At 37.7% G+C, this 21,789-nt stretch overlaps 1 protein-coding gene across 1 annotated transcript; it reads right to left on the bottom strand.

Moving 5' to 3' along the window:
• Nucleotides 1–1,373: 1,373 nt before the first annotated feature.
• On the bottom strand, nucleotides 1,374–21,789 carry MINDY2 (MINDY lysine 48 deubiquitinase 2). The gene is made up of 9 exons (XM_030456719.1): nucleotides 20,953–21,789; nucleotides 14,773–14,830; nucleotides 13,052–13,116; nucleotides 12,065–12,223; nucleotides 11,057–11,159; nucleotides 10,368–10,510; nucleotides 6,703–6,876; nucleotides 5,890–6,063; nucleotides 1,374–4,554 (listed from the first exon to the last, which is right to left on the bottom strand). The coding sequence occupies exons 1-9, from the start codon at nucleotides 21,643–21,645 to the stop codon at nucleotides 4,435–4,437; spliced, it is 1,689 nt and encodes a 562-aa protein (XP_030312579.1). The 5' UTR covers nucleotides 21,646–21,789; the 3' UTR covers nucleotides 1,374–4,434.

Genomic DNA, 21,789 nt, shown 5'->3' with positions numbered 1-21,789 from the left:
CTTTGAAACATTACATCTGGTCTTAGAAAGTCTGTGGAAGTTTTACTAAGGCTTTTGATGAAAACGAGAGTACGTGAATTTCAAATCATGACTGAGTATCCCATACTTCACCCAGCTCTGGGACAGAGAATCTAGGTTTATATGAGGTAAAGCCATCATCTTACACAACACTGGTAGACCACTTCCTATGAGTTGTTTGTATGTCTGAAATAACAGCAAATTAAGGACAAATTGCTAAACAATCTCCAGAGGTGATGTAGGGACTTAGGTTCTAGCCTGCCTTTCCTCCTCAGCACTGCTTCCCCATCACAGCAAGTGACAGTTCAGCTAAAATCCATTGCTTTTCTACTGGACAACTCTAAGAAGAAGCTGGAAACCAGGAGCTCCATGGAAACACTACGGAATTTCACATCAAATACACTTCTGTATAAACCACTTTCTACAAGTGTGCCTCATCTCACCAGACTTCCCCACGCAAAGCAACACTGCCCACGGTGCATTATTGGTTAAGCTTAAAAAAAAAAAAAGTAACTCCACTGAATCACAGGAGAAAACGTTTGTCTGTGCTATTCCTGGGCTATATGAACATTTTTCCGTGGCAGATTTTCCTTGCAGCCAAGGTCTTGTTACTGTAGCACGGATAGAAAAGATGCCAGAATTATATTGCAACCAAACCAAGGTGTTATTTTTGCTTTCCTCCAATATGCTTTCTCATGTGTCAATTAACTTGCATTTCCTGAGCCTACTTTTATAAAATAAACAACAGCTCTTGATGCAGGATGTTAAGGACATACTTTGTATAAACTTCAGCAATTGATTACAATAAGCATGCTAAGGGTAAGAATACATCTATTGCAGCAAGAAAGAAGTTTCATTAAAAGTGCACCATCTTCACCTTTTCTCCAGTACCTCCTGCTCAATACACCAGAAGATTCATTTTCAAGAACTCAAAATCCTTTTATTACATTTGGAAAATGTTTTCAAGAACTTGTGTATACAAGTTGGAAGAAACATTTGACAATAATATGAAATATCAGGTGAGTGTAGAGATTGACTGGCAATCCAATGCAAATGTACACAGAAAAGCATATGTTGAATTTTCAGCTTGTGTGTCTGTGATCCACAAGAAGAGCTCTGTAAAGACAATCTGAACACATACTTTATTCTATTAACTAGATGGCTAGCTACAAAATATATTTTTTGCATTGTGTTTAAGTGACTTCTCAGGAATGCTAATTTCATCCTCTGGTGTTACAATCTTCCTTTTCATCTGCTTTGTTTGGTCTCAGATTCCCTATGAATGTCACAAAAATGTGGTGGTTTAGAGCATTTACAAAGTGCCTTTAAAAAAAACATCACTGGCAGTGCTCAATTTTTTTATGATTTTAAGAATACTTGTATTTAGCTTTTTATTTCACAATTACAATGCAACAACAAGAATTCTGAGTCTGGGTTTTTTTGTGCTAGCTTTTGTCTAGTGGGAAACCAAGTTCTACTCTACTTTTCTGGACACTTTCATATATATGATGTATGTAAATTGGAGCATGGGCATGCTAAGTTGTATAAACAGATTTATACTTTAAATCTGTAGCCTTTTGCCAGACATTGACCATCAAGAAGAGGCAAATGAAGTAAATAGTCAGAAGTTGACATTGTCTTTCTAGTACTCCATGAATATTTTGTAATATTGTTTTCCAAGCTCGCTATTAGAGATAAAAGCAATTCTGGTTTTATTTCTTTTTTAATCATCAGATACTATCATATATACCAACCATGACAGCTGCTTTTGGAATGGTTAATCACAGCAGGATATAAATAAAGCCTCCAGCTGCATTACATTTTTTTGGATATTAAGAAGCTTGTAACTTTCTCCACTAAAACTCAACTCATGCAGAACAGTGCTCTAGATTTCAGGAATTCTTTACCTTTTTCCAAAGCTTCAAGACCTGTGAAGAAAGGAGGATATTAACAAGATAACTGCTCAGACAGCATGCCTGCCATCTCAAAGAATCTCAAATCCTTTACTCATTATTTAAGAGAAACTGAATTATGTGGGCGTTCAGACTGCACGATGAGCATTGACATTTGACTCTTCTTCCTTTATGACTAAATAACAACATTACCATAACTGCAGTATACTGGGTTTCAACCTGTCTGAAACTGCAAATGTGACATGAATTTTTCTAATACAAGCAAGAATCTCAGGCCAGAAGGTAGACTGATTAGCTGCAATGCCTGCTCCTGATAAATTTGTGCAAAAAGGAATTTAAAGTGGCAATTCTGTTACTGAAAATAATTAGATAACAAACACTTTGCTTGACATATTTATTTTTCAAGGTCAATAAATAAATGTAAATACACAAATTTGGGAAAATCTTAGTAACAGAATGTTTTTAAATAACATTCTGGCTTAGAGTCTTTGTTATTGACACTACTGGAATATTTTCTGATCTGCTTAAAGTAGGTAAGTCATGTTGGTGATCCTCCATATTAATTTGTTTGAAGAAGTTAGGCTGCTGCAAAGGAGAAAAGGCAGCAACCTTTACTCTGACATAGAAAATGATCTGAACTGCATACATTAGGTATTAAAATTACTGTTCTGGGGATGACTTTTCTAGAGAACAGAAATTTTTAAATTTACAGTTTGCATATTAGATACCTCCTACCATTTATTACTTCATTATTATAAAAGGGATATTGTAACAAAAGTTGAAAAAAACGAGACAAAGCAATGGAAGAAAAAAGTGGTACAAACTGGCCCTTTTGTTAATAAGACATTCTTTTTTTGATCTGTCTAATTTTCATTCTAGGTATTCCTGTGATGACAGGTGCCCATCTCTGCAGCAAGTCTGCTTGAAATAATTTTAAAGCAGCCTTTTACTGGTGAACTTGTGTTTTAGATACCCTCTCCTTTATTGACATTCCCCAAGCACCTGAAACCAAGACTGTCCTATTCCACCTGGCTGCCTCAGCTTTACCAGCTTATTGTACACTAATGCACTTACCCAGGCTTAGAGCATGAATACATAAGATGTCCAGGAGAAGCAGCCTTTTTTAAAAGTATCTACAAATTGCTAAATATAAATTTTTATAAAAAAAGGTTCCACAAGAAGGTAATTGTTATTGACTTAGTGGAAGTGGAGGAAGATTTGTGGTTCCCTCAAAATTCAGCAAGTATTCTGTTTCTGTATTCTATAAATACTACAAGACACAACATGTTTATTTGGTTCCCATAAATTAGAAAAATCTGGTTTCCAAAAATTCTAAATTAGTGATTTAAATAACAAAATATTACACCTGACCACCTTTGCAAACAATCTCGGAGAGCAGCCTAGCTTCTCTCTCTCACCCTTCAGAAGTGTGCTTTTTAAGAATAAATGATTTATAAAAGAAACAAGAAAGTGTTTTTAACTAGAGTACACTTGCTTAAATATACAAGTGGACACATTAACGTCACTGTAAAGTTCAAGGTACTTCTGGAAAAAAGGCAGATAGTTAGTTATTTTAACTCTGCATTCTTATATAGAATAATGACTATAATAGACCTTAGTTTCCTCTCATCATTCACCTAGCATATGGAGAGGTCAATAAATAAGAATTTACCTGGTCCAGTTTACCTACAAGAGAGAACATACTAAAAGAAAAAAAAAGTTACCTATAAAATTATTTGTTTAACCCTGATAACATCTGAGTTGCCAAACCCAGTTTGTAATTGCAAGAAAAGCAAACAATATTAATCTTGCTCATTAATAAATGCCCCGTTTTCTGTGACAATTTTCTGTACGATGACTGTCAAGTCACCTACTCGTGGGGCAAGAAAGCTGGCCAGGAGGTGCTATGAGGAACACTATAAATCTGGGTTAAAAAAAAACAAATATGCCAGATCCAGAAGCAAAGAAATCTGGACACAATGAGGAGGCAGTGCCCAGCTGTTACTTGGGCTCTTGCATCTTGAAGACGATTCCCAGCCTATGATACAGTTTCATACCATGTTAATAACACAGAATTCTGTTGTGCTAGTGTACAGACTTCAGGAAAAAGTCTTACACAAAATTAATTACCTCCTTTGTTTAGAGTAGAAGATAAAATAGCTTACTAACTGACGTCATGAGTAATGGATGTCACTATGACACAAAACTTGCCATGATTTGTGTGTTCAGCTACAAGGTGCAGTATTTCTTATGACTAACTCAAAGCACAGCCACATCCAGCTGAGATGTGGAATTCCATCTTGAGCAGCACGCACTATGACTTTGAAGAAAGTTTGTATGATTGTAACAAAGTCACCCATCCTCTCTTGAAATGTGAACATAATCTATGGGGTAATCAGGCACAGGCGGCATGTAACGGGTTTGTCTTCCTTTTTTTTTTTTTTTCTCCTTGTTTTTTGCTTCTGATGACATGCACTTGGCTCCAGACTGAATCCATTTTCTATTACAAGAGAACACAGCTGTTCTTCTCTTTCTCTCTCTCTTTCTCTCGAGGTTCTTTACGTTTGCGTTCGTTACTCCCAGATTGTCTTCCACTTGCTGGAGAAGCAGCACCTTGCACCTGCTATGGGGTAAAAATAAAATCTTGAGTAAAATAAACATTATTGCAGATGCAGTCTGAAGTATTCCTCTATGTTCACATTCATAAACACAAGTTTAACTGTTATGCAAATAGAAGAATTCAGGTTGGGTGTTTCCATATGAATACTCCAGAACTACCACAAAACTTCTAAAACGCAAAACAAAACAAACCCCAAAAAACCCTGAAGTCAGCAGAAAATACATTTTCAAGTCCTGTGTGTCCCTTCCATTGTGTCCACATATTCAGATAAGTTTTTTCAATACTAAAACACGACTTGAAGCTTTTTCTGGCACTTGTCAATTGGTGCCCTGGCATTTTTTCCTAGTTTCTTTTCCAAGAACAATCCACATGTCATCCAGGAGGTTGGTATACAAGGGCAACATAAGTTTTGTTAATTCATCATCTGTTCCTGTTATTCATAGCTGGAAATAAGCATACTGTTAAGTCCTGTTACGCAGGTTCTTCAATTCTTTCTACCTTTTTTGCATCCAGCAGTAACAAAGTTTTGTCTTAAAAGTAGCTACTGATTATTCTGTTAAAGCAATAAGCAGTGTAAATAACTTGTCAAAATTCTTCTTCCATGCTTAACAAGCAGATCAGTTAGTTGTTTTAAATTGCTTCAGGCCAAAGATATAGCCTTGATACAGATTATTTTTTACATATTTGTAAATAAAACTGGTTTTAAATCTTTGGTGGCTCATCAGTGGTTAGAACTCCTTGGATCCAGAATGCCAACTGAAACACTGCCTCTTGCAAACAATAATCAGGTATATGGCAATTCTTAACACATGTGCATGTATCTTTTTCCAAGCAAATTGAATGCAACTGCTTATGGGGACAAAAAAAGCACATTTGGAGAAACTTAATTTCCTAATTTGAAACAGGACTCAATAGATTCACATAATACCATAGATTGAAACACCTAGAAGTTTAAAGCAACAAACTTCTGGAAGACAAAGACAAAACTTTGATTACTGTCAAAAAGCTCTTTAATGTTGTTTTGCAAGTAATGTAAAATATTAACTAATCTTTGTAAAATTATGTAATAAACTCATTCCCACTTAAATAGTATGAATGAAACTAACTCAGAAGGCTAGGCTTGCTCTCAGAGATTTAAGTGGCAGCACCCAGTGTATCTGCATGCATACTCTTAACAATTACAACATTTTTCTTAAGATTCCTATATTCATCTTGTCACTTGCTACACAGAATGTAAATGGCAGTCTTATCAGTCTGAAACACAAACGTATCTGTGTCTATATAAATATCAATACTCTCCAAAACTCATGATCATATCCTGTAATAATGGTTTCTTACCTGGACCTGAGCAGCTGCTTGTTCTTGTTCCTGATAGTATTGAGAAGCTCTCCTGTCCTCCTCTTCCTGGAGCTTCTTTGCTAGCTCAAGATCACTGATTCCTTCTGGGATCTGTTCCCAGTTAATTTCTTGATTTTGCTGCTCTTGTTGTAGAGACAATGCCATCAGGTAATCCTAAACAGCAAACTTGTTTATTAATGCTCTTTCATATAGAAAAGAGCTAAGCCATCTCTTGTGAATTCTGCAGCATGTGCAGCTACACAGTAGCACCCATCCCTTTTCTCCAGCCTCATCTTCACATGCATTTACCTCTTGGAGAACAGGCATTTGTTTCAGAACATGTTCATAATCTGAGCTGCAGAAAGGCTGAACACAACTACATTCCTCTTTCCACAGTATCACAGCACACAAAACACAAAAACTAGTTTGTTTTTTTTTAAATTGCTTTCAGGTTTAAATTCCATTACCTGGGCAGCAGCAGAAGACAGACAGGGTTGGTTCATCCCAGTTCTGGGTAAAAGTACAGATTTTAAAGCTGTCTTTTTGTAATGTGCCTGATAGAATAATCTACTTGATAGAATAATCTGCTAATCATGCTTGGTCCTACTCTTCATCTCTAGAAGCCATGCTGATACTTCAAAGTAGTACTTTTGAGAACCCCAACCCAAGTATCTAAAGAAATCTTACAGTCCTATATGTGCATGAGTACACATCCATACACACCTCTGTAAGTATATGACTAAAAATAAGCAGTAATTGTTATATATAGTCACAAGCAAACAAAAATATAATAGAAAAGCAGAAATCTAGTACTTGATCTATTTGATCCTGCTGCCCTCTGTAGACAGTTTCAGGGTCTGATGGAGGCCGTAGGTGGAATTCAGAATCACAGAAATTTCCATCACCATCCACATTGTGTAAGCTTTCCCAGACAACTTTCTCTTCTGTAAGAAAGCCCTGGTCTGTCACCAGCAGGTAAAGCTGACCCTATGCAGAAGAATAAAGAAAATCACCTATCTGGTAAGCATGTTTCAGAGAGAATGTATGTTTTCTGTTTTTAATGTATTATATATGCATTGAAGGATTAATCTGTTCAACCAAGTACCACAAATATTAAAAACTGGCTCAACTGCAATCATATGATTGTTATGTGGTATCAATACAGACCAGAATTAAAGCTATTAGGGTTCATCTGTTTAGCTGTAAAAACCGATGTTAAACTTTACAGAGTCTCAGATTCATGAATTTTGCTCTTTGAATTCTTTCAATATCACCAAGTATTTCTTTTTCTTAAATTAGTCACACTTGTTCCTCAATTCTAAAGCCAATTATAGAAAAGAAAAGCATAAAAGAACTTGGAAAGTTCTTGATTTTCCTTTTAAAAAGCTAAGTTATCTCTTTTTTCGTTTCTCCAATAAGTGCAGCTAAGACCAATCTTATTCTACTTTCTTCAAACTAAAAATCCAAGTCTCTTCATCAAAATATTTGCCCCCCAAAAAACCCAGAACATAAGTATCCTCAGCATACAGATCACTGTGTCAGCTGCACTCAAAAGATTCCCAAAGAAAATGTTGAGGTTTAGCTTCATTAGAGAAATACTGCAACAGCCAACATACACAAGGTATTTTTAAAATTCTTGATAATTGCTCCAACTGGCAATATTTCTAAAAAAAAACACAGGTTTTATCGTATCTACTTAACTTTCATAATATGCTTAATTCCCTTTTGTTTAATTTCCATCGCTGTTCAGTTTGTACCTTTCCATACAGTGATTTGGAGGGGGACAAGGGAAGGGCAATATTAGAGAAAGACAAATGGCAAAGTTCTTGCCCTTAAAGTTCTAAACTTTCATTTTCTCTGGCATGTGTGCACCTTCTGTTTTTCTAATTGCCTGACTCTCTATAATCCAGCTACTGCTGACTACTGCTCAAATATTAAGGTGAAAGAAACTCCAATAAAAATCTGCAGAGCTAGCATTAAACCTAGTAGAAGCAAAATAAAGCACTTGAAAAAGTCTCAACTCTGTGCCAGCAATGCATTTGGCACTCATGAGTATCGTGGAGGTCCAAAGATTTTTGAATAGCTGATCCTGGCTAAAAGCCCAAGTCAAGTCTATTCCTGACTTCCTTGATATGCAAGAATACTCAGTCATAACTATTGCAAATAGCCAGGTAGCTTAGAAACAGACAGAAATGTTACAGCTGATTTAAAAAAAAAACAAGTATTAAGAATTTGTGTTCATTATGAGTTTCTTGATATCTAATTCTGTACCACTCACCAGGAATTCAAGGTAAAACAAACACTGTAAAACTGACAATCCCAGGAACTAAAAGCCTGTAGATAACACAGAAATGGAACTCTAGCTGCAAGTGAAAGTGATCATAACAACTATGGAACACAAGAATAAAGGTCCATATTCCAAAACTCAGCACATCAGAAGTCTAAGGGACAAAATTAAAACCACAGAGATTTTAAAGACTTAAACCTTAAACACTCAATCCATCTTATTCTTCAAATATTTTACCTTGGTATTTCTTAGAACTTGGATTTAGTTCTTACAGTTAAAATTCAGACAGATTTTTACTCCTTTCCTCAAACTGTTATGTATTATTAATACTGGTTAAGAACATCTAACTCATTGAAGTGTTGCATTCTGTTTCTTTAAAGAAAAACTATCTCAAGAGGGAAGTGTATGTTTACAAGTATGAAGTTCATAAAACACTGACAAACACACCAGGTTTTGGCCTTTCATCTAAATACTGGGCTGCAGAAGAGGACAGTCTACGTTCTACAAACAAATTTTAGTAATGAAAATTAAGGCCAAAGTGATAGTAATTGACTGTATTTAATACAAAGAATATTTTATATTTTGAAGGTTTTAATTATAGCATAAAATTGTGATTTCCAGGAGGATTTAAGGCTTTCATCTGAAGTAATCTTTTAAATGAAGTAAAGTTTTATTGCACCTCTAGGTACTATTTGTACTCAGAAAGTACTTGAACTTAGTATCCTCTTTTTAAACCAAACAGTTTGAGGTTGGGCTCTTTCTTCCCCATACTGAGAAACCATAAAATAAAGCACAGGCTTACATGACAAACTACTACCAATTACTAGAAGTGGTAAATTTAGAAAAATTGAGAGAAGCAAAAATATACCTGATAAAACTTGGACGTAAGTGAGCTTCATCAGGAAAGATAATTATAGTTTTGACCATAAAGAGATATTCCATAGCTTTTCTTTTTTTTTTTTTTTTTTTTAAACAGAGGGAAGATAATCTTTTACCTGCCCTGCTGCTTGTAGATAATACCATTCTACACAGATGTAAAATTGATCTTAGATGTGCTCTAAGAAGCTACTGGAAAACTAAATGTGTCACCTGTTTGTAGAGTTAATCATTAGGAATATTCAGAGCTTTAGCTCAGCTTATAAGTATTCAGAATGCTAAAAGGTAAGCACTGACAGCCAAGATTAACAAATGGAAAAAAAAGGAACAGGACTGCCAAATGGAAAAGTTAATGTCATTCACATGTTGTACATGACATAACCATTATTCATAAATGCAGGTGTACATGAAATTGAAGTCATAGTTAATAACAGATAACCAAAATATAATTTCAAGAATTCTATACAAAGCCAAAAACTCGTATGTATGTTTGAGAGAAATGTCTAGCTAAGCATGTTTTGGCATTGCAAGCTGATGAAAATTTTACTTCAAAATATTCACATTTATTACTGCAGAGAAGGGAATGATTAAATCTTAGGAGACAATTTGACCATGCCCCTTCCTACTGAAGTCAGAACCATAAAAATACACCATCATCTTAGTAAAGGAAAAGTTGTGTTACAACAAAAATGCTTCATAAATAACTGGAAACTTGCTGAGCCATGTTCTCTGTTCCACAGAGGAAGGAGTCTCAGAAGCATTAACCAAGTTGTCACTTGATTTTTGTACCTTGGAGAACCCCTTTTACAATTTTCACCATATTGCTTCCCTAGTTTGAGATTTTAAGTAATCTGTTCCCCAACAAAGGGAACCAATATTGTAGCTCACCTCTCAACTTCCTAAAACATTTGGTATTTTGACCGCCAGGAAGGAGCTTCTTATCTACTGACCCAAATGTAAAAGAGCTTTACATCATCAGAAACAAGCAATTAAATGCATTTATTAACCTTATAGCCAATCACAAACTGCAAGTTAAACCACGTAGGAAATGTATGTCATCATACATTAACACAAAGGGGTTAATAAAGGGAACAAACTGAACATAAAGGGAAGAGCTACAAAAAAAGTGATAATGGCTCTTGATATCCTAACACTGATGTGTAATTCACCAGTAATACTTGCTTCAGATACTACATTCACATATATACACCCAAAAAAATGGAGTTTATTTCTATTTCAAGACAAGGGAAAAACAAGACTTGCTTTGAAATGAGAAAGCAAACCACAACAGTAAAGACAAAAATGTTGAACATACCTTGTATTTGGTCATGGTGCTAAAGTGGTTGTTCCTGAAGAACACACAAAGCTCTCCCTCCTGGACAGCTGAAGTCAATTCACACAGTCCATGGTATGTCAACTGTGTAGCTGTGTTATTTAGAAATTGCTCAGCTACAAATCCTACAAAAGCAATACATACTGTTATGTTTGTCTACAACATACTTCCTAATATATAAAACCTGCTTACAATGGTCAATTTTTACTATCTTCTCCCTACTAACATGGCCCCCTACTACCACAAATGTAAGGAAGCATTCAGAGAGAGGAAAATGAGTTCAAAGCTCTAAAAACTCATCACTGTAGATAACCCTCTCACATTCTGAAGTGGTACAGGCACTCAAATATTGCTGATTTTTTCCATATCATATAGTACTTAATTCATGTTCTAATCATAAAAAATTATACATAGTTGAAACGTGAACTTTGCCCATAATACGTTTTCATAAATGGACATTCTCTCCAGCTTTTTAAAAAGTATATTTAATAGAACAAGATAATGGGACTAGCCCTTGAAAATTGTCTAAAAGACAAGCACAGTGCTGTCTGCCTGCCCAGACAGAATGGAGCTCTTCACACTTTACATACTGAGACCCACATAAAAAATATGTAACTAAGATTTAAAAGGGTACATACTTTGATACAGATACACAGAAGAAAGTTACCCACCTTCACTAACCAGTTCACTGTTGTCCGACTGTTTACAAGAAATTATCTTCTCCACCAGCTGATTGTAACTGCAGTTACCAACTGCTTTTACTATGTCAGCAACCTGGAGCAGGAATGAACAGCATACAAAACAGAGAACTTACCTTTGTGCAGAACAGAACACAACTGTAAGCCTATAGCACTTAACTCATTAGAAAATAAGAAGAATTTCAACAAAGAGAGGATGTTATCCCCCTAAAAATCCTAAGCCACAAAGTTCCAGCCCAGACAGTTACATATTTTGCAGTCTTGGATGCCATTTTAAATCCTTAAGTTAATGCTTAATGCCAAAAGCTGTTGCTGAAGTGGATGGAGGGGAGAATGGGGCATCAGTTACCTCAGCTGGATAGGAGGGGGAAGTCCAAGGGGCTAAGAGAACAGTGATTTTCATGAACAAGGCATGAAAAGAAAGAAAACTGAGGCAGATTATTCCAGCCAAAGTGATCAGTTTCTACCAAAGTAAACAGTACCAGCTTACCGTTTATTAAATAATACCATTAAAAATAAATTATGTTTGTCAAAGATTGTTTCTTTCTGATGGGTTCTAAAATCCTCAGTTCTCAAAAGCAGCTGATCCTAAACCAGAATTAAAGACAGGTGGAAAGCAACGCTGTACTCCTTCCAAGTGTTCTCTAATGAGCTTTCAAAAGCAATGAGTGGGACACTGTATCTAGCAACCTACTGCTTCCCTCACAACAACAATTCTTACATGGTCACAGAGATTGAGTGCAGAAAGTTTTCAGAGTTAGCTTAGCTATAGACCTAGTCTCTGCAAAGCTAGCACATCAAAGAACATGTACAAGTTCACTCTTCTCTGAAGAAAATCTTAAGTTTCTGAGTAGATTTTTTTAAAAATCAATTTGTGTCATCATTATTACTGACTCCAGTTAAAATGCTGAAACATCTCTTCTTCCCCAGTAAAATTCATAACAATTTATATTCTGTTTGAACTACAGATAAAGGTCTTACCTGAGGGTCCACTAACCATCCGTGGTACAAAGGGATATCAAGAAGATCAAACACTATGCACTCAGGTGTGTATTCAAACACTCGTACACCTGTAAACTTCACGTTGACATCCAGACCTGTCTGTAACTTGTGTAGGATTGCCATTGCATCACTCATGTTCTGACAGGAAAAAAAAAGCAAACAAAACCCAACCAATTACCAAATAAGAGTTTTATACACTTGGGGGTTACTCTTGTAACCCTCCATCATTTAGAAATCAATTTTTAAAACATAGCTAATTTTGTTATTACAGAATTAATTTATATACTTTGATACAGGTACTATTTTGGATTCTTATAACAATCTACAGTCTTCACTGTAATTCCAACTGTGTCCAGATACTCTATTTGGTTTTCAACATTGAGTAAGAGCCAGAAAAGACGACCTAATAATAAACAGAAGCAGCCTGAAACCTGACATCCTCAATAAATTCAAAACACTTTTCAATGAGTAATCAAAAAAAACCCGTTCTCTCAGAGCTTGAAAAATGTGCTCAAAAATATGTACTACATCAGTATTTTTAAAACTAATAGCATTGAAAGACGTCTATGATGACAAAAATAGTAGTCTGTGAAAATAATACTGCCTTTCATAATATAAAATCAATCTTTTTGGTCCATCACAACTTAAAATGGGGATCTATTTCTTGCTCAGTTTACATACTCAGAGCAAGTCTAGCAGGGATCACAGAACAGAGCACGCTAAAGGGCACATAGAAGTAGAACCTTTTCCATATTTCCATCTGTAGTTCCATGCTATAATTCCTCAATAAAACCACAATTGTTTCATTACACTTGATGCTGGCAAAAAAAGTATAATTTATTGTGCTAATAGCTACTGAGTTTTTCTTCACTAATAGGAAGTATTTATAGATCATAACTCTACACCAAGCCTAGAAAACAACTTCTAAAAGAGAAACTACAAACAACAGTTTCTATCCTTCCTCACCTGCTCGTAATTCAGACGCTGAATTTCAGATATCTCCTTAGGCTTTGCATCAAGAATATAGTCTCCTAAGAAAATGAAAAAATGAAGTGAGGTTTATTCCATTCTCAAAGCTTCAATATTTCTACAATCATTTCTGCCTGAAGCTCACTGACCACACACAATTACCCCCCCCGAAGTTTTCTATCAAAAACTTGTATTGTTTTATAACCTGAATTATAATTATGGAGTACAATCTGAGGATGAAAAAACAAAGTAAGATCATAATCAGAAATAAAATTCAAATGGACAATATTGTTACTAAAGCAGCATTTCAGAACCTCTTTGGGTATCATATTATCTTAATGTTACAGAAGTTTACCTCCTTCTTTGCCTCAACTTAAAATTACAAAAGGTCAGACTGGACACTCTAAGATATGTAATTACATAATACAATATGAAAATGCAACCACTTATCCTAATGGATACTATAAATATTTTGGCATAAGCATCCATACACCAATACTTCTTCAAGACTTGCATGCTATCTAGGTCTACAACACAAGGTTACTGAATCGTTTTCAGTGACTGGTAATCACAAACTGCCTCTCCAAAGTTTTCATGGTTTATTTCACTGTTTTTTGTATGATCCATTCTCTTGCTCCATTCTTTAAAAAAAAACAGTCTCCATTACAGGCTTCCTCATTATAAATCTTTCAAGATTGTACCAAGTGGTTGAAGGGCGTCTCCATTTTTTTTAAGCTGCAGAAGAACCTCCAGCTGCCAATCCTGTTGCCTGAATAGGAACCTAAGTAATTTTGTTATTCAATTTAATATAATTCTGAAGTTAATATATGCCTTCAAGAAAGAATACAAGCATTATGCAAGTGATTATGCAGTGACTTCTAACAGTATTAATCTGTCAATAGAATTAGAAGAAATGTTTAGACACAAGCCACAAGATTTCTTAAGGGTTTTTTTTTAAATAATTACATAATTAACTTCTTCCTTCCACTGAAAGATTCAGCAATACGCTTCTGAGAAGAAAAAGCTACATTTTTTACAAGCAAGAATTTAAGGTCTTATTTAAGACCTTACTGTATTTATTTTTTTTTTATCCTGCCTAAGAAAAAAACAAACCTACATTTTTAAGATCAAATGTTTTATATTTGTTAAACTACAAAGGGACAGAACCGAGGTACATATAGCTTAAGTACTATCACAACTGCATTTAAAACACCTGAATCATTCTGGGCTACTGAAGTTAAGACTTGTCAGATGGAAACAGCTGCAGTTTTGCTGCACACTAAAGCTGAAAATAGAGTAGTGGCTGCAAACGAGGCCTGAATCACTGTGATAACTGAATACATTTTTCTTGTTATTTTAACTATGTTGTACTATCAAGGATTTGTGTTACTGCAGAGAACTAATGGCACAGTTGACTTAATATGTTCTGCAACATTACCAAAATAGCACTGTTGGAGAAATGAAGAAGTTAAGATCTACCAATGTGTTGGTGTGCCAAGCAGTACCACGTCCATCAGTAGATTAACCACTTAGGGAAGCAGCACAGAAAACTTCTAGAAGCAGGTAAGGAAAAGCATGAATACCAGAAGTAGTTTTCCTGAAGCATGCAATCAAGTAAAGTTGAATAAGATAGTAAATAAATAAAACAGTTTTCTTATATGACTATTCACTAGTTAAGTGTAATACATAATTGAAAACCCTTTATTTTGATTACTAACCTAAGTATTCCATGAGCTGTTCAGCTGTTATTATTTCCATCATTGGTGGCAGCTTAATCTGTGGAAACAAAAAAGTATATTAACATGTCAAAACAATACAATTTACAAAGTATCAATAGGTATTATAGGTATTATAGGTAGTATCTAGACAAATTTCTTCTGATCACATTTACCTCACCAATTTACAAGAGCATTGGTGCTGGGACCAAGCACATTTATGTAACAGTTACAAGGAGAGATTAAAAAAAAGGCTTTTTTTTTAGAGAAATCACATGCATGCAGCAGTTCCTCTCCCACCAGAACATTTCACTAGCATTCCCCCTTGACTTCACAGAGGTTCACTTGCTGCACTCGCTCAGCTACAAGTATCTGGGATGAGCAGGATGGGGAAATGAAGCCAGACCTGGATAAGAAAACTTCACCTAACCCTGAAAAGACTTTGACTCTCTGCCTTTATGACAACTCTTAACTGAGACTTAATGCAGAGAGCTCCTGCAGACTGACAAGAGGCTGTAGAGAATCTGGTGGCAGCAGCTGCTGGGACAGCAAAGCCAAGACTCACGCAGATCAGAGGAAACAACCTCCCAGCTTCATCTGCTGCTCGCATTTCAAGGGTTTGGTACGGAGGAGATGGGACACAGAGAACTTGGTGGTGAAGATTCCACTCCCCTCTCCCATGTGACCTATTCCTGTCATCATCACCTGCTAAAACCAACCACCCCAGCAGCAGCCAGAGCCAAAGCTGCTGGGATACTCATCTCTGCTCAACAGCATCTTGGGTGAACACTTCGAGTGCTTCCTTTCACCCACCCACCAACGCACAGTCACACACAGAGGTATGGTTTTGGCAGCCTGAAGGAACACCATAGCAGTATATTTAACCATAGCAGGTTCAATTTTCCTCTGCAGAAAGATTAAATTTTCCTATGGTTTGAGTGGGTTTTTTGGTTGGATTTTAAAAACGGAGAGGGAACTTCATCTTTTCATCCTCTTTCTCTTCAACATTTTATCACAAAGTCTAGAAAGTCTACTGTCTCTTTTTTTTAGGAATTTTTGAATCAAGTTCCTCAACACTGATCACTGTTCTCCTTGACAAAAATACATGATGGGCAATTGTTCTCTCATGCTTAAGACTTCATAGGCTCCAACTACTTTGCTGGTTGTGGAGAGGAAGTAGAAAGCCATGAGATTGAAGAACAATATATATAAAGCCTTTAAGGCACCATCTCAGACTCAGAAATACAGTACAGCAACACACAGTACTATTCATACTGTGATGGAGAGGGCTTCCTCCCCAGTCTGAAAAGTAATCTACTTAAATAACTTTCCAGAGAAAATGAGGTGTGATTGGACAATCTCTCTCACTACCAATTTTAATCATATTTGACAGAAGGCAAATGTGTTAAAATATACAGATTTACAGGATGCTTCATTAAAAATACTTATACTAGCTACACCTGAAGTGGTTTGCAGTGTACAAACAGTAGAGATGAGCCAGTATAATATGAAGGAAAATCAGCATTGCTCCGTCAACTATTAGTAGGAGTACTGTGATAATTCTTTCAGGACTGAAGCTAGCTCTTCATTCAAGTATTTATTTAAAACCATTCATATAAGCTCAGCCAGCACTACCTGGAGGTTTCTGCTCTGTGCCACATCTGGGAATGCACACTACCCTACAAATGGCATCTGTAAAGCATACTTAGATGGGTTACCCATATTTGAGTCTATGTACTTTTGGTATTAACATATTAAAAAAAGCAGATGTTAAGGATTAAGGGAAGTATTATTTGTATTATAGGTTAACCTGAATTTTGTCCAAGAACTGTAATCCTAAGCAATTATTTTTTAATGCAGAACCAAAGTATCTCAGGTATTCTCACATCTGCAAAATCTTTCATAATTAACTTCTTAGTTAAATGCTAAGCAAAGTTAATGGATTACTTCACACCATAATTTTAGAGCTGGCCTGTTTTGTAGGACTTTGATCACACCACTGAGGTAGGCTAATGGGGTTTCAACAGAGTCATAAGTACTTCCATAAGATAACTTTTGGAAAAAAAGAGGGAACATGATATTTCCTAATTGCTCAGAGCTTCAACATGAGGACTTAAGACACAGGAAACATAAAAATAATAAATAAAAAGAAAGGTGAGAGGTTCTATCAAAAATAATTTTTTTTGTGAGCAGCCCCAATGGGTTCTGCTATTTTGTAATTTCCAAGTGAGAGAAATCATACAGAACCAGTGTCATTCTCCACATAAATCAACAGAAGAAAACAATGTAAGCAGTGATAGCCATTATTTTGAAGGCCAAGTTTTCTCAATAGGTTTAACTGCTTAGTTTCTACATTTTACCTGATTTTTACATTTTAGGAAAAACCTGTTTCCTCGACTCTCATCCATTTCCTGTACCTCTCTATTGCAGTTTCCTGATCTTTTGCCCTGATGTCTCTTCTCCCTAACTCTAGTTTTCATGATTCACACTCAGAAGTGGCAAACTAAATCCTTCTCACCTGACTACAATGTGAGGTACAGTTGAGCCACCTTTGTAATTAAAAGACAAGATCAGTAAGCAGATTTTCAAAGTGAACAGTTTGTCTAGTGTAATTTAGGCCGTTTCTATGCATTAGGGTACAAACTGAAAAACTACATAATAATTTTAAATATCTTCCACTGTATTCTCTCATTCTTCACAAGGCCTTAAAAAAAAAAAATATTTAGTCATGCACCAAACCCAACACTTTGAAAAATACTATGCATATAGAAAGGGGGCATGCAAATTTCTTATGGCTTCTCAACTGTAGTCTCAAAATATTTTCATCTAAAATATGCAACAACCCTGAAATCAGTGTTCTGGAAGAGGTGAGGATAGCTTCAGTCTGCCTTGACAAAAAAGCAATTAATACTCCCAAAACAGACCTGCAGATAAGCTTCATAAACTTATCACATGATAGCCTCATAGTGCTGCTACCCAGTACCTTAACATCTCCCTCGAGCAGGTTTCCTTCAGCCCCCAAAACATGCAGATACAGGTGGTCTACGGATCTGTAAACAGAGCTCATCCCAGGGATGCAGGGAGGAGAGCTGCCAAGGCCTCTGCTGAGCATTCATCAGAAGCTCACCAGTAGCACCTTTGGAGGCTGAGCAAGTTCCCCCGAGCAATCTGTGCAAATTCTGGCCATACGGAGGTTTAGCTCAGTAACAAGAAAAAGCAAATCACATGCAAAGAGCCAGTGCCAGACCTCAGACCAACCACTGCCACTGCAGACTCCCACAAATCAAATGGATGTCAGTGTGAGCATACTGTACTCAGCTCCTCTGAAAAACAGGTTATTTTAATGATAATCCAAAACTCAAAATCTTTAGCTACAATTTTTTAACAATCCCTCTTCTCTGTACCTCCGTTTGGATAAATCTAAGCAAAATTACCATTTAATTCAATGCTAGAAGTTATCAGAAAGTGGTGCATGGACTATACCTAACAAAGATCACAAAAAGTACTTAGAGAAGCAAGTTTTGCATTGCTAAGCTTAACTACATAATGAGCCACAGGTCTGAGGAAAAACTGAGCAGTCTTCAGACATAAACAAGCTGAAACACAGCATCCTAAACAACTCTAGATCTGAAGAGACAACCCATGCCTGTACTTACCTTTTCAAGTGCTTGTTTCCATACTCTACTGCTTTTGCTGCCTTCATAGAATCCTAAATGGTTACTGTTTACACTGTTCAGCACAATGATTACCTTGTCCAGTTGGTACCATACTGGTTTGTTTTTTTTTCACTTTGAAGAACATTGCTGTAACACTTTAGTAAGCAAAACTCCTCGACTCTGTCTCCTAAAGGCTAAACTGAAAACTAAGCTTATACAGGCAGTCTGCAAAAACACATCATTGTAGAAAATTCCATAACTGCAACATTTAAAAGTACAGCTTCTAGTAGTCTGAAACCTCAAAGCTGTATGCCCAGACTCCTCTGAAAGTAGTGAATAAGAGAGGTAGCAGTTTTATGAGAAATTTAGTGCCAAAACTTGGTTTTATCAAAAATAATTTTTTTTGTGAGCAGTCCCAATGGGTTCTGCTATTTTGTAATTTCCAAAAACTGCCAAACCAGTATCTCACAGATAAGAACATACAGACAGCACTCTCAAATAATCACTTTAAAATAATCTTTACACCTGTATCCAAAAGGATCTTAATTCTGACATCAAAAACACCTCTAAAATGGCATAATAAAAACTGAATAATGCCTAGCAACAGAGAGTAACTTTGCTTTGTGTATAAACAAGACATACATAACCGCTAAGTAGAAATATTTTTAATATTCGGCACGTTTACCCAAGATACAGTACACCTTAAGTCTTCCTGTTATTGAAATCCTTTAAGCAAATTAACAAACTACCTATCTCTCTTTACTCAGTGAAGGCTATCTCAGAAAATCTTTTTAATTAGGGCAACTCACACACAAAAACAGGTCACAAAACTGCTAGTATATTAAAACAGTACACCAGCATGGGTGTAAAGAAGTTTGCATTCTAAGGAGCTGATATACCTGGAAAGGTGAGTTCTCCTTAATATATACAAATGTTAACCTGAGTTTTTCCTGATTATGGCCCACATGCCCACTACATAGATTTAGTAAATTAAGAATTATATTCTAAGCAAACTGATCATGTGTCACTTATCAAAAACAGGGATGAGAATTCAACTTTCACTGCTGCACAAGCCCAGCTGACACACAGGATTGGATCTCAAGGTGATCGCTCCCATTCTGGAACATCAAAAGCATCTAACTGGGCATGGAAAGGGAAGTGTCAGTGGAAACTAGAATGAGTATTGTAACTATTGCTTATCAACTCTGAACACTTGCCTCTATCATCTAAAGTTGTTTGATACCGTATCTACCTACAGGATGACCAAAACTCTCAGCCATGTCAGGACAGAGTTCTGAGAAGGAAAGTTGGTGGCCTATTTATATGCTTTTGTTAAGTGAAAGGTTAAAAAGGAAAATACCGTAGTCAGGCATTTCTTTTAAATTCTTTTAAAACAGCACTACACAAAATGATGAGGAATTATAAGTGGTGTCACACACAACTTCCCTATGCTGGTTTTACCAACAGCTAAGTACTTGTATCGCTGTATTCAGAGCTTACCTCATGAGCTATGAGCTATCCTGGAAAAGGTACAGAAACTATAACTGAAAAAACAAACAATTTTCTGGAAAGTTACCTCACTATAAATAAGTTTATATTTTCATTCTGACATTTCCTATGTCGCCTAATACACCTGTGAAAAACCTTCTACTCCTCCAATATCGAAATTCTTTCCCTTGATGCTACAACATAATAATTATTCTCATGAAGCTTTCCTGTTCTATAACTCCATCCTATCAGCTTCACAATCTTTTGGTACTAAATTGTCAGAATTTTCTACAAACTACTCCCTTTGCTTGCTCTGCAATGCACATAACTTTATACCTCTTCTCCAATAGATAACTCTTTTTGCTTACCAATTTTTATTAATTACATTGTGCTGTACATTTTAGTTGCTTATAAAGAATTATTTCAAGAAAGAGGAAGGTTTGTATCCAGAACACAAGAACTCTCAGGTCTCAAAGCTGCACTGGATCACAACCTGATTTACCAGTTCACATAAATAAAACCTATGCTGCATAACTACACTAGTGTATCACTATTACTCGGATGGTTACTTGTACAAGTCTCTTCTATTGTACAATTCTGAATATATGTTGTTACACAAAAAAAGTTGTTATTCCAAAATACTGCCTATGTTTTCGGTGCTATAAATAGTAACGTATACTTACTAGAAACCTGCACACAGCTGCAAACCACATATTACTCAATTGAATAAAACAACAACTAGATTTTGATTTCTGTTTTAAGACAAAAACGCAGTAATCCTGTATGTGACAGCAGGACCTAAGCAGTACGCCAGCCATACACTTGCAAACCATTATTTATTTCCCAAGTTCTCTACGCAAGAATGTGCTAAACAGCAGAACTAAGCCCGCGAATTAATCAGCGCAAGCCCCCGGCGCTGCGTTAACGTGGTTTTGGCACAGGTGTCCCCGCACACGAACCGCCCCGCCAGCCCCGGCGCCGCCCGGACGGCACCGCCCGCTTCCCCTCCACCCCGGCCATGGCGGCGCACAGACGGTACCTTCCAAGCCAGGAGCAGGACGTTCATAATGGCCAGCAACGGGCAGGGGCCGTTCTCGTTCTGGGTGATGACGGGCGTGTTCTCCTCCTTCCAGCGGACCCACTTGATGTGGTAGACGGACTGGCCCGGGAAGCGCTCCTTGGAGGCGGAGAGGAGCTGGGAGCCCGCCGAGGGCCTATCCCCGTCAGGCTGCGGGGCCGGGCCCCCCGAGGCGGCCCCCGCCACTACCGCCTCCTCGGCGTCGCTGTTGAGCTCGGAACTGCTCGGGCAGCAGGAGTGCAGGTTGGAGAAGGACTCCAGCGAGTCCAGGCTCCGGGACTCTTCCCCCGGCGGGCTAGCGGCTTCGCTGCTCCCGGAACCGACCCCCGCGGCACCGCTCTCCGAGGTAGGCGCCGCTCCGGGGCTCTCCGGCACGGCCAGAGCCGCGCCGTCCGCCGCCGGCGAACTGTCCTCCGCCGGCGAGCTGTCCTCCGCGGCCTGTGAAGGAGACGCCGTCCGAGGGGCTGCGACGGGAGCGGGGACCGGCTGAGGGGAAGGGCTGCGCCGCCCGCCGCCCTCCTCAGCCGCTGCGGGCCCGTCCCTGCAGCCGCCCTCGCCTGCCACCGCCTCTTCCAGGAGGAGCTGGCTGGCAGCGCCCCCGCCGCCCCTCTTCAGCGACCCCGGAGGCGGCGGGGGCTGCGCCAGGCTCTCCATGCCCGGCCCGCCGGCCGCCCGGCTCCTTCGTTCTCTATTGGCACCGCAGCGGCTGATCCTTCGCCAACAGCGCCCAAGACGCCATCATAGCAGCGACGGCTCCGCCCCGCCGGGGACGTGTGGGCGGGAGGGGGAAGCAGCTGC

The sequence above is a fragment of the Calypte anna genome, chromosome 10 (genome assembly GCF_003957555.1).
Source record: "Calypte anna isolate BGI_N300 chromosome 10, bCalAnn1_v1.p, whole genome shotgun sequence".
Lineage (NCBI taxonomy): Eukaryota > Metazoa > Chordata > Aves > Apodiformes > Trochilidae > Calypte > Calypte anna.
This window is presented reverse-complemented; position numbering and strand designations above follow the sequence as displayed.